The following is an 18206-nucleotide window of genomic DNA, read 5'->3' as shown; positions in this document are numbered from 1 at the left end:
ACGTAAGTCCTAATATATTAAGGTAACGAAAACAAGTCAATCCCTTCACACCGAATTTAATGGGACGAAAACCAAAGCCTCTTTTCTCTCTCTTTGGTGGGCTCTAAAAAAGATAACATAACATTTAACAAGTGGAATATTCCACTAGGATGTTCCATTCCATGCTGCTGCTCTAACCTGATTAATTACCTCATGATTCACGAAGCACGCTCACACTCTCCCTTCCTCTCTCCTTTCCCCTATTCAATATTCACCCTGCCAAACCATTCACCCCTTCACATGAGCACGTGCCACCATGTGCAGCATCACCTTAACACGGCTAATTCATTCATTCACCCATTCATTCATGCATAAAGCTAAGTAATTCATAGCCTGGCCGGACAACAACAACAACAAAAGCAAGCTAACGCTCCCCCACACCCTGGATCTGACACGTGGACCCCTCCCATCACAAGACTGTGAAAAGAAGAGACGGCGGCCGTCCATTGCACACAAGCAAAAGTGCAGACAAAAACTTTCCACATCACCGTCGTAACATCGAATAATTCTTTGGTACTATTGTAGCATCAAAGATTCAGTACATCTCACCAATAAAAATATTACATGTCAGCTAAAGTTATCTTTTATCTGCCAAATTTTTTCTCCCTCCTATAATATGTAATACTCCTATTGGTGGGATGCATTGAATCTTGGTGCTACAGTAGCACCAAAAATTTATTCAATAACATCTCATCTCACCCTCTGCATTTAGCCAACCACATCACACCAAGCCAAACCCAAAGTTTTAACCTTTGCACTCACACTCACACATTTATATATATATATATATATATAACTAAAATGTACAGATTGAGAAAGGTAGCTCCCAACAACAACCACACCAAACCATACTATAATTAACATACCACACCATAAACTCCTTTTCATTTTAAGCCCTCTTCTGTCTTAGCTTATTAAACTTTCTGTATCTCTATGGACTGGACTAGGGGCCACACCCTCGGCCGGGGCTCCACCGCCGCAGTCTATATTGCCGAGGCTTGCCGGTCCGGTGAGGTGTTCGCCGTGAAATCGGCGGAGCTCCACCGTTCGGAAATGCTCAAGAGGGAGCAGAGGATTCTTTCCACACTGAGGTCTCCTCAAATTGTGGCATACCAAGGTTGTGATGTTACATTCGAGAATGGTGATCACTGGTACAACTTGTTCATGGAGTATGCACCTCACGGGACACTCGCTGAGGCAGTTCACGGTGGTGGGATGGAAGAAGATGTGGCGGGGTCCTACACGCGCCAAATTCTTCTTGGACTGAACTACCTCCATTCAAACGGGATAGTGCATTGCGACGTGAAGGGACAGAACGTGTTGGTCACGGACCAAGGTGCAAAAATTGCTGACTTGGGTTGCGCTAGGAGGGTCGATGATGAGTCGTCGTCGGTGATCGCGGGCACGCCGGTGTTCATGGCACCTGAGGTGGCGCGTGGGGAGCAGCAGGGTTTTCCTGCTGACGTGTGGGCTCTTGGATGTACTGTTCTGGAGATGATCACCGGGAAGCCACCGTGGCAGGGCGTTTCTGACCCGGCGGCGGTGCTTTATAGGATCGGGTTCTCCGGCGAGGTTCCGGAGATTCCGAGTTTTGTGTCGGAGCAAGGGAAGGACTTTTTGAGCAAGTGTTTGAAGAGGGACCCCAATGAGAGGTGGTCGGTGGTTGAGCTTCTCGGACATGGATTTGTTGAGGAATGCAAGGAATTATCTTTGTCGGATTCGGACACTCCCACGAGTGTGTTGGAACGAGGTTTTTGGGACTCGTTGGAGAGAACTCAACATCCCACACGTGATGAATGTTCCTGGGATTCTCCGAGTCCTAGTGACAGAATTCTTAGGTTGTTTGGTGCTGAGCCAATTTGGGAATGGGATGATGATGATGATGACCAATGGGTCACAGTGAGAAGCAATGAGTTGGAAGGTTTGTCCATTGAACAAACACAAGATCCTGGATCAGACACTATTTGCATCCTTAGAGACCAGGAGAATGGATTGGTAACTTTTTATGAATCAAAATTTGTAGTCACCACTATATTAGTTGAATTGAGTAGATGGAATGCCATTATTGATGATTGTTACCTTGGCGGTAGCAACTATGGCTGTAACTGTAGAAAATCATTATTAGTCTGGCCTTGTCCAAAGATTGTTCCCCATTGGAAATTTGATTCTTATAACACAAGAATTTTTTATCATGCATCGCTTTCTGCTCTTTCTTTCCCTCTTTAATTTCACTATGGATGAATCGAACACTTTGCAATTTAAAATTATAATATAATGGGGTAACCTGTGCCCGACATAATGGTTAACTAGGCCAAATTTTACCCAATCCGTAACACCAGCTTGCACCTGCCGTTTTGAAGGTAATAAATACTAAATAGTTTAAATCTTAAGCTATTTTAGATTAAAATTTCACGCACAAAATAGAGTTGAATTTACGCCTATCCCATAAATTTTTAAAAAGTTAATTTCGTCTATTTCTAATTAAAGAAGCATTCAGGATTTCTTTAAAATCTCCAAAATCAAATGTTGCCTCAAGCATTCTTTCTAGAATTGTTACTAGGCCTAGTCTCTGCAATTCCAAATATCTGGGAGTTGATGGTGACACTATCCAAGTTATCCTGCTCTCTGTCCTAATTCCCCACAGGAAGTGTTTCATAGTCCTTGTGTGCTTACTTTTGGTGCTTTTAATTCTATTCTTCTATGCATCAGCATTTATGTTAATGATTTTTACTTTTTAGTGGCATCAACCTTTTTATGCAAAAGCTAAAACATCACTATGATTAGGTTAACTAATAAATGAATTCTTATATACTTGATTTTACTTACAAATATTGAAGCAATCTGCACATTTGCCCGTATTTTCAAAGAGTAAGGAGACCCCATATTATCTAAGTTAGAAAAAGCCAACCAACCCAAAGTTAATTGTCCCTCCTCCTCGGTGCTAAAAAAGCTGGCCATTTATATAAAGATCTCCAAATTCACTGGGAAATGCTTTCTTATTCACTCATCCAAGCAAGTTATGAAACTAGAGTCATACATAACACTGTTTTTTCATCATTGAGGACGATAAGAAGCCCGATCACCCATACACAGGCTTATACTGTCAGATCCCAAATTCTTAAGAAACCCATAGATTGTTCTTAGAAATTATCTTACTTCTATTAATAATTTTCTTACACCTGCTACGTTATATTAATCCACCCCTTTACCAGATTTTATTACACTTTCAGAGTAATGGCTACTCTATCTATTATGAGTTCCTGGACCACAAATATAAAATATGTCTAAATTGTTGGTGAAGTGTACTCAAGGCTAGTTCGCACATAAATAACTCTAGAGGGGATGAACAGAGTTATATAATTTTTCTAATCATCCCCTATAACTTATTTAATAACTAGCTGAAAAGACATACACGTAACACCTTTACTTCAATTTAGTCCAAGTTCATGTTGGGTTTGCTCTTTTACTAAAGCCCAAATGGGTTATTAGTATGAGAAGAGCCCAAGGAACCTAGAGCCCAATGAGCTAGGGTTTCTTGGAACCCATATAAATAGTACCTCTTAAGTTATCAGCCTAAAAAAAAGGTCTTTTTTGTGAGAAAGATGCAAGCTCAGAATCTAATCAGTGCCCACACACTTCCCCTTCCTCCTCGAGAGATAGTTTGGAAGATCTGCCACAGTCCAGCTTCAAGGAGGTTGTTCGTGCTGCGGCGCTGAGGTGAGCTGTTCGTGAAGAGGAATCCTACAAGGGAAGATTCTACACGAGACCTGCGCACCGAGAGGTAATTGTGAAACAAGAATGATTCGGTAAGCATACCAATGTACTAGGTCCTAAACCGCTTCCGCATAAATCTAAGATTTAGTTCGAAGTTCTTATTACAACAATTTTGAATGATATGAAAACACAAGTAAAAAATAAGGTCTTATATTAGGCCAATTCTTTAAGCTTGCTTGAGGAGCATTTCCTTTAATCTTTTACACACGAGAAGCTTTTTCCCTCCTGTCCTTTTAACTTTACCTTGCAAAACACAATTTCCACAAGGTCGAGTGTATTCAAGTAAAGTCTAAATTTGCTTCAACAATGTGATCAAATTTTTCACCAGAATCAAGTTATGGCCGCAAACTTTCTTGCTTTAGCTTATTAATGAGGCAAATAAACTCCAATTTTCACCAAATTGGAAACAAAAGTTCACAATAACCTAACGAACAATATTTTGTATCAATCACACCAAAATATCAAATAAAAGAAAAATGAAATAAAATTAAGAAGAAACCTAATCATAAAGGGTTAACCCTCTTGTTACAATTTCAAATTAAGATACAAGCACACTCTACCATGGATCAAGGCCAAAAATCCCAAATTAAAGCACCATTCATGAAAAATAATTATAAAATAAAATATCGAATCTTATGTGCCACAAATCATGAAGCAAATAAAAATTACAAAAACAATTAGATTCATAACAAAACGAACATTTCCGCTCTAACACCAATTAAGGGGGCGTTTACTATCGAGATTCTTTTTGAGTTTCTTTGAAAGCTGAGTATGGAGAATTGGAAGTCTATGTTTGGTAGTAAAAATAGTACACTTTTCCGGGGAACAATGTTGGCCGTTTTTTGTAGTTCATGTGTAAAAAGTGGTATGGAGAAAATGTAAATATCTCCATCGATAAGTCGGTATTTTAGTTTGCCAGGAAGTAAAGAAAAGGACCAAAATATTGCGAACGATAATAACCTTGCTTTTTGGTGTGCCATCCGTAAGCAAATGGACTTTGTCAAATGAAATGCTCCGTCGGTTCTGCAAGGTCGAAGTTGTTGAGTATAATATAATATTAAAAAGTAAAGGTGGAGCTATTTTCATAAATAACCTCAGATTCCCACTAATATTTTACAATCAACTAAATACATACTCAGTAAAATAAACTACAAAATTTTGTTATAAAAAAAAAAAAAATAAACCACAAAATTTCGGAAAAATTTGGTCATACCAAATAACTTTTTAGTAACATTCGAGCAAAATATTTTTTTGATTATATTTCAATAATCTATTATTCTCAAATAAATAAATAAAATTCTTTTATCAAACGCTCCTTAAAGGAAGAATTTGATTCCCAAAAACATGTATGATCATTTTGGTTTGGAATGTTAATGAATCATCATAATTCATCAATATAAAGGGCGTACATCTTGAAGTGTAAACGCGTGAAATACCCTTATCTGACATTGAATCTCCTCGGTAACAACTTCGGATGAATTTTCTCATTGGTAGCAATATGACCAAGAGGGGAGAGAAATATGTGTCGGGCACTATTCCATATTTGAAAGAGTGTGACGACTCAAGTGACTAAAGTTGATACTGGTATATAATAGGGGAAAAACTAATATTATCAACATCAACATCAACAACAACACCTTTATACCAAATTAATTGGTGTCGGTGGTAGATGAACCCACATGAAAGATACAAAACGGTTGAAAAAAAATAAAAAAAATAAATAAATAAAAAAATAAATAAATAAATAAATTAATAAATAAATAAAAATACACAAATAAAATAATAAAATAAAATAAAAATATATGTATATATAAATAAATAAAAGTAAAAAAGAAAGGGACAAGAAGAAGTGGGGAAAATGAAGGGGAAAAGGACTAAAAAGGGACCATCTGGAACATAGGAATAACAGCGGGTCTAACCCTCCACCATACTTATAGCTTTTCTCCATTCCTTTCTAAGACATACTGTCCGCCAATCTATATCTCACTCCATTAAATCTTGTTTTACTACTTTCCCTCAAGTAAGCTTCGGCCTACCTCAAAAATTCTTAAGTCATATCATAGAGATAATCAATTGTGGGATCTATTATTTTTAAAATAAAATAAAAAGTAAAAGAATTGATGAGCCCACTTTTATGTTTATATAAAAAAATTGCTTATGTCATGTAAAAGGAGAAAAATATTACCAATATAATATATATGCTTTAATGTTTCTAAAGTGAATGTAGATAAGTTATCTATATTCGCTCCCAAAACGACGTCGTTTTGGGTTAAAAAATTAAAAAATTACAATAAAAAAGACTATTATAACTCTGAAATAAATTATAATTATAAAAATACCTTAATTTCTGACTTAAAACGACGTCGTTTTGAGTTCAATGTAAATAAGTTATCTAATTGACCGTATAAAACGAACCCTAATATATACGAACTCAAAAGGCTTATAAGTGACAATAACTGTGTCTGCAACATCACTGGCGGCGCTAGATGCTCAAGGAGGGAAATTTTTTTTTTTTTTTGAAAAGCAAACAGGAAACATAAAAACAAAAAAAGAAACTAGGAACACCTCCTAGACCAAACTACTCCTACATAGTCCCTTTCAAGTTTGTCACGACAACCAGAAGGAGGCGAGTCAAACTCTTGTAAAGACCAATCAAAGGAGTAGGCAAAAGAGGCCATCCAATCGGCAACCCCATTCCCTTCCCTATGAATATGGGAAATTCTAACCCTCCAATTCCAATCCAGCATATTCCTTATGCGCAAGACCAAGTTAGAGGCTGGATGATGAGAGCTGCACCCTTCTCTTATGAAAAACTGGGCTACTAAGGAATCACCTTCAAGCCAGACAAAACGGAAACCTTTCCTCCATGCAATCTCAAGCCCAAGGAGACAACCCCAAAGTTCTGCTAACAAAACATTACCACAGCCAAGATTTTTACAAAAGCCAACAAGCCACCTTCCACTAGCATTCCTAAATACACCCCCACAAGCAGAAGCTTCTCCATTATTCATACTTGACCCATCCACATTGAGCTTAACCCAAGGGTCCGAAGGAAAAACCCAAGAAACTAATTTCTCTTTATTCGAGTTAGTCTCAAGACCAGCAACCCGAAGCGTGTTTTCTGACCAAGAAAAATCTTCACCATAGACCATAGCAGCTCTAAAAGTGCCATAAGCAGGAACATAAGATCCCTGAAAATTTTTCTTATTCCTAGCTTGCCAAATGAAACAGGAAATGATACCAAACAGAAGAGGCCATGATGGCAAATTGGACCAATTACGATCCTCAGAGATATTGGACAACACCCATTGCTGAAGATTAAGAGAGAAAAAATCCTCCCAAGCCTCTCGCTTAACTGCAATCTCCCACACTTTTTTTTGCTGCAATACAATCTCTAACCGCATGTAAGGAGGGAAAATTTTATCACGCTCTACCCCACCTTTTTGATCATTGATCTTTTTTAATAAATAGAAATTTTTCTTCTATTTTTAACTCTTTTTTTTTTTATTTTTTTCACTCAATCTCTAATTTTTTTTATTTTGAGAAAATATCATATACTCTCGCCTCACCAAAAACTTTCCCAAGACGGTAGCCCCACAGAATGCGCAGTGTGCTTGAATGAGTTTGATAAGATCACAACGCTGATTTGATGCCAACATGTGACCACCACTAAAGCACGGACATAAAATTTTTAAAATTTTGCATGTCGGACACGCATTTGACACGCGGTCAACATTTAGGAACACGTGGTCAATTTTTCGACATGTTCTGACATATTTTTTCGACACGCAGTCAATTTTTTTGGACATGCGGTCAACACTCAGACACGCTGGGACATATTTTTTTTTTTAATCTTAATTTTATTTTATTAACTAAATATAAAAAAACAATTTATAAATTAATTTTTTTTCTATTATGAAATTTGACATGAAAAATTAACAAAGTACGAAAAATTATTTTTATTTATATTTATGTTATAAAATTTAAATATCTGATTGGTTATATGACTTATTATAGACTCTTATTATATGTATTAAATATAAATTATATTATATATATTAAATTTTTTATTTAATATCAAAACGTGTTCCAACGTGTCAAAATATGACATTTTTTAAAATTAACGTGTCAGCGTGTCGTGTCCCGTGTCAGTGTCCGTGCATCTTGGGTGACCACTTGTTCTACCTTAAGTGCATTGACCAGTGGCTGGCTTCCCACACTACCTGCAGCGTAGGCGAGCCAACCTCTTTTCCTAAGTCCCCAACTCCACCGATTATATAATAATACAATAATAGAAGTACCAAGGCGACCCTAATGACATTAACAACTGTAACTAAAGTAAGTTCACAAATAACATTTTTTTTCTTCAAAACATCAAAATTTTATAGTTATAAGAATATTATCCAAATCCAAAAATAATGATATTTGTAGAAATTTGTTGTGAGCCTAATCAAATTTTTAATGCAAACTTCAACCGCTTGAAGAACGGGGCAGGGTAATTGGGGTTTCCTTTGAACAAAGGATTAGCACATTATGGTGGGTGTTCAGAGTTGAACATTAACAATACTTTAAGTATTTTAGATAGGCTAATGATGGATATGATCTGATGAGATAAACCACAGCCAGTGTTTATGTTCTGTATAAATGGGTGAAAGTAATGATCTTCCTCTTCCTTTGGTACTATCAGTGTTATATATAGCAGTTCTCATGAGCGGTTAAGGAAGAGGATCATGGGTATGGAGCAATTCCTTTAGTGGTGATCATGACAATTATGGAGAAGAGTGAGATCATGGGATCAAACCCACAATCTGGACTAAAGGGCATGCCGAAGTCGAATACTGAATTAAACCCGGATAAGGTTAAACCCGGAACAGTGGGTATAGCTGATTAGCAAAATAAGTATGACCCAAAAATGAAGAGGTTATTTGAAGTGAACGGCAAAGAAGAGAACACTCTCTGGATCAAGAGAGGCCTCACCTAAATAGGAACAATGATAAATTTAAACAAAATTATGCACCAAGAGAAAAATACCACCAACCAAGCACCATTTCCGGGCACATATTCCTTAATAGTTTGTCGAATCCGAATGTGGTTAAACAGAGAAAGTTGAATAAGTTACATATGTGCAGAAAAAACAAATCAGCACTATAACTCTGTCATAACAAAAAATTTCACATTTTGTCGGGACAAAATTGATCCAAATTCAACTCAAAAGCGAATATCCAATTTCTTGAGGAGCAAGTTTACAAGTATTGATGACCTGTTATCCGCAAACTGCCATGGAACTTCAGGAAAGTATACAAAAAGAAGCCATTCCTGGCTGCAATGTTTTTTAGATATTCTTCTTGGAACCTGAACGTGACATTTTCCTGTCCAAGGATTGTAGTTGATTGCGGAAGTTCTGGTTTTCCTCAAGCAAGCGATCATACTCAAGAAGGAACCCCTCAGATTGCTTTCTCAGAGCAACTACATTGGCTTCTGCAATATCTACTTCTTTAGTTTTTGACTGTAGTTCAGATTCCAGGCGGTTCAGTTCTGCTCTCAATTTGACTGTTTCTTCCTCCATGGCTTTAATTTCCTCCGAATTTCCCACTTTCCCATCTTCAGACACTCGGGCTTGTTTCTTTACGGCTTCCATGGTCTTTCTTCGAACCCGGAGTTCTCTTATGTAATGATGTAGTCTGTCTATCATAAGTGCAAGAAAAAGGACAGCACCTGCAAATATTTGACCAAAGATGAATGATGTTCAATTGCCACAGCGGAGGTCTCTTAATAATTCAGAAACATTAAGGAAACAGTAGGTCCAGAAACTTAAAACAATATCATTTAGGTTAGATTGGAACTGCAATTTCACTCTTTGGTCATGTTTCAAGATATGACCAGTGTGTGATAAATCAATGCCAGAAAAACTTCTTGGGAAGACAATTAAGGAAATTTATGTTAAACATGAGCCCTGTTTGTTTGGGCTTCTAGAGAAAGTAATTTTTATTTCTTCCTTATTTTAGAAGTGTTTTTTACAAAAGTTAAAGTTATTTATATTTTTATAAAAATATTTAGATTTTGAAAAAAATATTTGACTTTTGACTTCTGTTTTTTGACTTTTTTTGTGACTTATGTTTTTTTTTAAAACATCCAAATGAACTTAAAGTGAGAACTGCTTTTTTTCTCTAACAGAAATGGGAATATCACTATAGAAGTAACCATTGAGAGGAGGTACCGTTTAACCCATAAAGATACCTGGGCTTCGCTTACATGCACGCCAACTCCTAACCCCCCCACCCCCCCTTTTCCCCCCTCTCCCGGGTTAATTTTTTTCTCTCTTTTTCTTTCCTTTCAGGGTCAAAATGCTTATCCTACTAAAAACCGGGGAAAGTGTTTTCACATGAGTCTTGTCAACAACAAAAACGAAGGAACTAAAAATAATGTCTTTATCTGAGTGACTCCAATGCCTCATGAAAGGAGTTAATATACAGTAGTTGATCAAAAACTAAGATGTCCATATAGTGTCAGCAGTCAGCAGAGGATCTGTGTCTTTTATTAACATGGTCTGGACAATATACAAGCTCACGTTTACTATTTATTACAATCCTGAGCTACAAAGTTTAACACACAAGGACACAACTAAATGCTTTCAAGTTGTGAGACAAAAAATCCGAAACATTGAAAAGCTTACACATTTGATTCTTATACCAAATATTTTCCTGCCAACAAAAACCAATACCCCAAGAAAAATAAAATAAAATAAAAATATCCTTTTCCAAGGCTCATATTTAGGGGAGTGGATCCTCCCATGTGTTATTTTACCTGACCATGTTATGTGAGAGGATCATAACTATTCATGGGCAAAATCAATGGTGATGATTTTGTCCCTCCCAACCCCAATATTTTTCCCCTCATTTACAAGCTCACATAGGTCAAGTTGACCCAACATTCATTCATTCCCCAGCTCTTAAACAATGGAAGAAACCAGTAACAAACAGCAACATAAACATTACTAAAAGGATCAAATCAAGAATCAGTAAAACCATTGAATTGGTGATAAAAAGCATAATGCAGTTTTAATCTCAGTTATATTACGAACCAAATACATGGAAAGAATCAAATATATAGGCAGGCAATTGAACAGACCTATCACATCTGAACCTTTGAAATAGACACTTGAATCAGACACAATCGTGAATTCACCAAGCCTCACTAAGCAAATCAATTCACATCAAACTAAAATTTCAACAAACCCATAAAAAAATTAAAAAAGAAATGGAATACCCATGAGTGTTGCTTCGAGGAGATGCTTGGCCATAAGAACCTGATCGGTGGGATTAGCAGCACCACCTTCCTCGATCCCGCGATTCTGAATCTTGAGCATGCTGTACACACTGGACAACAACACAACAAGAATGGTTCCTGCCACGCTCTTCACCATGAGGGGTCCACGCCCTCGCTTCAACCGATCCAAGGCCATAATCACCAGCTTCCTCAATGGGGTCTTGAATAGCAGCACCGCTATCATTGCCGCCTCCGAGAATATCACTGTGAACAGTAACTGAATCATCGTGCACACCACCAAATGCGAAAAGCCTTTCAGATCCTTGATGATAATGGGATCACAATTAACAATGGGACAGAGAAAGAGAGAGATTTATGGGTCCAGTAAGAGGTTGTGCATCACTATCACGAATCTTGAATCACAGGAGAATCATAGAAAACAATAGGGAGATTTAGTTTGGAAGGAGAAAAGGAAAAAAGAAAAGAAAGATAAAAGAGTGTGAAGAAGAAAAGAGAGGACAGACCCTTTCGAAATGTGAATAACAATTGAAGAAGGCACAGGGAATTTGGGTTTCCACTCTTCGTGGTGTGAACGCCTCTTGGCCTAACTTTCTTATTTTTGCTGCAAGGTTGTCAGTTTTATAAATGGGTCAAGCCCGACCAAGTCTATATTAAGTCAGATTTAACTTATTATAAAAAATAATAATAAAATAAAATAGGTCTATATTTTTTAAAAAACTTATTTAGAACACAGGTCATAGATTTTTATGTACATGTCGGGTTTATAGTTCGACCTATATCATATTATTTATTTTAAATAAAATTATTATTTTAATAATATTAAATAAAATAATATTATTTTAGTTTTCTTTTAATTGTTAAATGTTTAATAGGCTTAAACAGACTAACAGACCTAGGCCAAAGCTTTTATTTTTTAAATATAGGTCAGGTTAAACTTACAATTTGGGACTTACATAGGCTAACAGGTCAGGTCAGACTCAATGTTTTTTACACAGGTTTGGCCTATTTAAACCAAAGTCTAGCCTAGCCTAACTTATTTACACATCTACTCATAGTACACATTCGAAAATTAAATGGAAGAATTTATTGGAGCTGTCAAAATGGGTTAAAACCGGTATCCAATATGCAAAGCATTATATTTGGTCCTAACCTATTAAAATCTTTTATGATAGCCCTTTTTAGTCCTAGTCTTCAAAGTCTTATAATTTAACGAGTTGGATTAGGGTTGTCCCATGGGCCCAACTTTTTCTTTCTTCAAAATTTTTATTATTTAAAAAACTAAAAAATTATATAAATTTAGAGTTCCCCTTTTTTTTCGGTCAATGTAGATAACTTATCTACATTGAGGCCAAAGTGACGTTGTTTTGAGGCAGAAATCAAGGTATTTTTGTAATTATACTTTATTTCAGGGTTATAATAGTCTTTTTTATTATAATTTTTTAATTTTTTGACCTAAAATGACGTCGTTTTGGGAGCGAATGTAGATACTTTATCTACATTCACTATATAAACATTAAAGACATAAATTTAAACATTTATAAATATAGAGGAAGGTTATATAAATGATAACTGTTGATTGGCGAAAATCAACGGTGTTAAGATATGGTTGTAAGAGGTTGTAAAAAAAAAGTTGTAAGTATAACCTTCCTCATAAATATAAGTAAAAATTGTTGTAAATTTGATGAAGAATATAAGAGAAAGTGAAATATGAAAGGAAAATGAAGTGTAGAAAAAATATTAAAATAAGAATAAGTATGAGTAAAGAGTCCTATATAAGGACATATCTTAGATGCATTTTTAAACATGAAAATCATGAGAGAGAAAAGTCACATATTATGAATCATGTGAAATGTCATTCATAATCCATGTGAAAAACCATTCATAATCCATGTGAAATGTCATCCATAATATTTTATAACATCCCCTTGGATGTATTCTACAATTCAACACACCATTAGTGTGATGATTATATAATATATCAAAGGTCATGAAAAATAAATAGTCACGTGTTATGAACTATGTGAAAGTTCATCCATAATATTTTACAACAAAAATGAATTTTGCAGCAGTGATATGTTTTAACAGAGATTTTCATCTACGCATCAATAAAAATAAATTTTTTTGTTGATATCTAAGTATGTTATACATCCAAATTTGTATTGAAACATATTGTATGTAATGCACTTTAGTAATTTTGTGAATAATAATAATTAAAAAGTTTTTTGTAACTATAAAGGCTTTTCACCCTTTTGCCCCTCATTAATTAATTAATAACCATTTTGCCTCTGATTCAGAACTATCCACCAATCTGCCCCTCTTTAATCGATTAACTTGAATATTTAATCGATTAAATGGTCAAAACATGCAAAAATGGTTGTTGGGAGATTTAATCGATTAAATCTCCCTATTTAATCGATTAAATCTCCCAACAAGTAACAAAGGATTTCAAGTCAATATAATTTTTTAATCGATTAAATAGGGAGGTTTAATCGATTAAATCTCGAGTCAACCATTTAATCGATTAAATATTCAAGTTAATCGATTAAAGAGGGGCAGATTGGTGGATAGTTTTGAATCAGGGGCAAAATGATTAATAATTAATTAATAAGGGGCAAAAGGGTAAAAAAGTCAACTATAAAAGTTAAAGAAAATCAGTGATTTTACTATCAAATATATAGCATACTAAGAGCAGTTATTCAATACTGGTATTAAAATAATTTTTTCATCATTACTTTTAGTTTTCCACTATAGTTGTTGTATTCTATTATGACTTTCGGTGGGAAAATCTTTATTTGATGACATTATTTAATAATGAATTTATTAAAAGTAGTAACTAAATTTAAACTTTTATTAAAATTTTGTTTGCATTTTCACTTGTATATTTGCTACAAATATTATTTTATTAAAAAGATTAAATTATAAAAAATTTATAATTTGTATAAATATGTTAAGAAAATGTTAAAAATTTATTGTTAAAATATTTTTTAATGTATTGAATATGATAAAGAAAAAGGGAAAAGGGTGTGTCCTTTTAAAGGACACACACTTATATCTTTTTAAGAGAGATAAAGGAACAAACTATGGGGAAGAGAGAGTGGAGAGAAAAATTTATAATTTAAAATTTAAAAAAATACACTACATTCATCTAAAAGAACCATCCTTTTAAATGACAAACAATAAACCCTAAAAAAGATTATGAAATTATAATTTTGGATGGCCCGCGAGCTGGCCACAACCAATAGGGCTTTTGGCCCGTGTAAGCCTTCATTATTGAGTTTCATTTGGCCATATGCTCTTTTTAACCCTACTCCACACGAGCTAAGGCCAGACGGGACTAATTGGCCCATTTTGTCAACTCTAGAATTCATAGCTAGCATGAAAATATATTTTTTGTATTATATGAGATAATCTTATTTTATATACATATAAAAAGTGGATAAAGTTTATTTTCTCTCTTCTTTTTCTTAGTGAATCATTTATTTTTTAATGTATTGCATGAGATAATACTACATAAAAAACATATTTCCCCTTACACAACTGATCCACCATAAGCTGCTGTTTTTATAGGAGGCACTATTTTTGAAGAAATGTTTGTTAAATTTTTATTAATAATTATAAAAATATTACTTTGTTTTGTTTTATTTTTATTTTTAAATATTATAAAAAATTAAAATACTATTTTATAATGAATATAAATAAATAAAAACAAAAACAAAAAACATTTTCACAAATCAAATCTACAGTATTATTCTTGATTCCAACCTCACCCTCCATTTCAAGTTAGAAAAGTTAACTTCAAATAATTTATGCTAAAAGAGATAAAACACTTTTAATAAAGTATTAAAAAAACATTTTTACTAAATGAATTGTGCGTGTAAAGAGTACATTGAATTGAAATTTCCCAAGCTACTGATCACTTACATTATTTCCATAAAATTTTTCATTAATTTAAAATTAAATTATATATTTGGTTTCTGATCAGACCAAATACAATATGGGTTGGCCAATATGTATCGAGCCTAATCACACACGGTTGAGATGCGGGTTGTTGTTCTTGGTCTTGGGCCTGAAGTTGAAGTTGGATTGTCTCTGTCCTTTGTAGTAGCGCGTTGGATCCGAATGGGGGGGGTACCTGCGAAGACACTCTGATGCTTAAGTCAGTATCAGAGGCAGGAGTTTTTATGTTATTATTGTAAAGGATGATCGTACCTTGGTGTTGTACCATTTGTTTATATAGTGGTTATGATGCCGCCTTAGCAAGGCGGCTTGGCCTCTGAGTGGCTAGACTTGGGCTGCAGGTCAGTGCTAGGACTTGAGTAGCCTTATCTCCAGTCATAGAGTCGTAGCAAGCTGGAGTTGTCTATCTTTTATTGGAATAAAGGCGCGGTGGGATTGCCTTGGACCTTAAGTTAGCTTCCTTAAGGGGGTTTTATCCGCGATATGGGCATCACGTCTTGTCTAGCGCGATGAGTGCAACGCGTCTGATGCGCTATGTTTGTTCATCGCGCTTGCTCTGGATCCTTAATGGGTTTGGGCTTCTTCATTTGCCACTGGGCCTCTCATGGGCCTATATTTTATCCGGATCAGTTGCCCCCTAGCTTGCGGTTTTGTCATGCGGCAAAGCTGTGAGCTATATGTTGTTTAAGCGCGGTAGTTGCATCCCATATGTCCTTTCTGTTTGCCGCGGTAATCATGTTAAAGTGTCATCATGATTGTTAGCCGCTTAAGAACGGTGGATTAGACGTTTAACTGTCAGAAACATTAAATGTTGGGGTCGTTACGTGGGTGTTTAAGGGTAAGCGTGGATGGTTTTTGAAGTAAAAACGATTCCTTTTCTCGCCACGTGTCCCTGTAAAACCATTTTACTCAACACGTTTTTGGTGTCTTTCGGACTATCCGTTTGAGAAAACCTTTCGTATTTGTACTGAGCTTATTGGTTTGGAGAGAAAAGACTTCGTCAATATTGTGAGAGATTTTTTGCTCCTCAGAGCTTGTTTTCTGCATTTTCGGTGTTGACACGTCCTGTTCGTGGTTGCTTAATCCGAAGTATAAATTTCAAGTGTGTTCTTCTTCTTCCTTTATTTATCTTGTCTGTTTTAATCAGCTTTGTTTTTTCGTCTGCCTTCTTCGTGCTCTAGGCATGTCTGATAATCACAAATGTGCGGACTTTATCATATTTTTCGAACGGTCTGGCTCATCCAGTCCTCCTTCGAGATTGTTACCTAGGTCAAGGTCGTTGGGAACTAGGGAAGAACGACCTACTGAGGAGTGTGTTGCCCCATGTCCCAAAGTGTGTGTAAATGATAGCCGTGTCCCTGCTGTTCGCAAGTTTGAATTAGGATCATCTTTGCGACAACCAAGTCGCGGAAAGACATTTTTTCAACAAAGTTCCTCTTTGTTTCCCCAGGTTTCCTTTAGAATGTTTAGGCCTATTATAATTTCGAGTGATTCCTCCTAAATTTCTGAATGTAGTGGGAGTAGTAGTATGTCTGATAATACAGTGGACTCTAAACCATCTTCTCCAAATATTTTGCGCGATACTTCGCCTCCTATCGCGCAAGAGTATCGCGGTCGAAAAAGTCCAAGTCCCTTACCGTTGAATGTAATATATCCGGCAGAGTATCCTTTTAAGAAAATGAATTTTGATAATTATAAGTCTGCATTTGTTGTCTCTGCTTCCTCTGATTTGTCTTCATCTACTGATTCTTCCTCTTCTGAATCAGATTTCGTGTCTCCCCAGATCAAGGAAATAATGGCCTAGCGCGGTGCTAGCGAGAAGCGTGGCACTACTGAAAAGAAGAAACAAAAGCTGAATCTCGGGTCTAAGAAGAAAGTTATTCAATTTGATCCTGACGACGAATCTCCTGCCAAGCGGAACTTGCGGGATGAGGAATCCCTAGGTTGGGTAACAGATACGGTATTGGATACCAAGTCCGTGTTTTGTTCTCCAGGAGAGCTAGCGGAAGTATCAGCTGCTATCCACCTGACTCCCAATAAAGCTTTTGACGATCAATGGGTAGCTGATGTCGTCCCAAAGAATGAGCGTGTTGTTCTTCGCGGGCAGAGGGATCAACCAGACATTTTATGATGATGTATTCCTATTTCTTTTTGTCCATAAGAGTTCGTCTTCCTTTTTCTTCGTTTGTTTGTAAACTGCTAGCGCATCTGAATGCGGCACCTTCACATCTGACCCCTAATGCATGGGGTTTTATCGGAGTGTATGAGATGGTCTGCAAGGCCTATGGTCTTTTTCAATCAGTAGAGTCATTCTTGTACATGTTGAGTGTGATGAGACCGCGTTCTAGTTGGATATCCTTTAGAAGCAAGGTGAAGTTTTGTGAGTCGTACTGCAGGAAGATCAACAAGTGGACTACAGAATACTTTGAGATTTATCCCGCCAAGGATACCACCCCCTTTTTCTTAGGAGATTATGGAACTCCCATCTTTCCTTTATACTGGATCGAGCATTCTTTAGAAGGTGCCAATTTGAGTTATAATTTTGATGACTTAAGTGATTTGGAGCAGAAGACTGTGACCACTCTGAGTAATATTTCCCGTGAAGCTTCTGATTCGGACTCATTGAGCACATATACCATTTTAAATGAATATTCGGATGATGATATCCGAGCTTATTTGGGTAACTGAAATCTCTAATTTGTTGAGTTCCTGTATAAAGAACTTTGTATAGCGCTATGCATAAAGATGTTTGGATATGTCTAACGTGCATGCCGTTTTCTTATTTTCTTGCAGATAGTTCAATGGCGGATTCTTTGAGCAGATACGAAAAGATAGCGGGGTCGAGGGCTAGTCCCTCTATGCCTGTCAGGCCTTCTATGTCTGAAACTGCCATGATTGCGAAATCGAGCGAGAATGCAACCGCGCGGTTAAAATCTCCGATGAAACCATTAAGTCCTCCTGCTGGCCCTGTGGATGTCATCCCTCTTGAAAAGGTGACGGAAGATACCGCGAGGGGGAAGAAAAGAAGTTTTGAAGAGATAGCCGGGAAGTCCAATGTCGGCTGGCCATACTTTGTTTATTTTGGTGAAGGCTGGGAGTTTGATAAGGACATGTATGCCAAAGGTAGAGAAGTCGGTCTGCGCATTGAA

At 36.2% G+C, this 18206-nt stretch overlaps 1 protein-coding gene and 1 pseudogene across 1 annotated transcript; one reads left to right on the top strand and one right to left on the bottom strand.

Annotated features, from left to right (window-relative positions):
- The first annotated feature begins 972 nt into the window (after positions 1-972).
- Positions 973-2265, top strand: LOC133284034 (mitogen-activated protein kinase kinase kinase 18-like). The gene has a single exon (XM_061480985.1). The coding sequence runs from the start codon at positions 973-975 to the stop codon at positions 2263-2265; it is 1293 nt and encodes a 430-aa protein (XP_061336969.1).
- Positions 2266-8872: 6607 nt separating this feature from the next.
- On the bottom strand, positions 8873-11662 carry LOC133284039 (uncharacterized; annotated as a pseudogene).
- Between the last annotated feature and the right edge of the window lie 6544 nt (positions 11663-18206).

This window comes from Gastrolobium bilobum, unplaced genomic scaffold, assembly GCF_033153095.1.
Source record: "Gastrolobium bilobum isolate Gb01-03AN ecotype WA unplaced genomic scaffold, APGP_CSIRO_Gbil_v1 utg7102, whole genome shotgun sequence".
NCBI classification, from domain to species: domain Eukaryota; kingdom Viridiplantae; phylum Streptophyta; class Magnoliopsida; order Fabales; family Fabaceae; genus Gastrolobium; species Gastrolobium bilobum.
Note: the sequence above shows the minus strand (reverse complement) of the source record. Positions and strands in the feature narration are given on the sequence as shown.

Coding starts and splice junctions, on each gene's coding strand:
- LOC133284034 (XM_061480985.1), top strand. CDS start 973: ATGGACTGGACTAGGGGCCACACCCTCGGCCGGGGCTCCACCGCCGCA.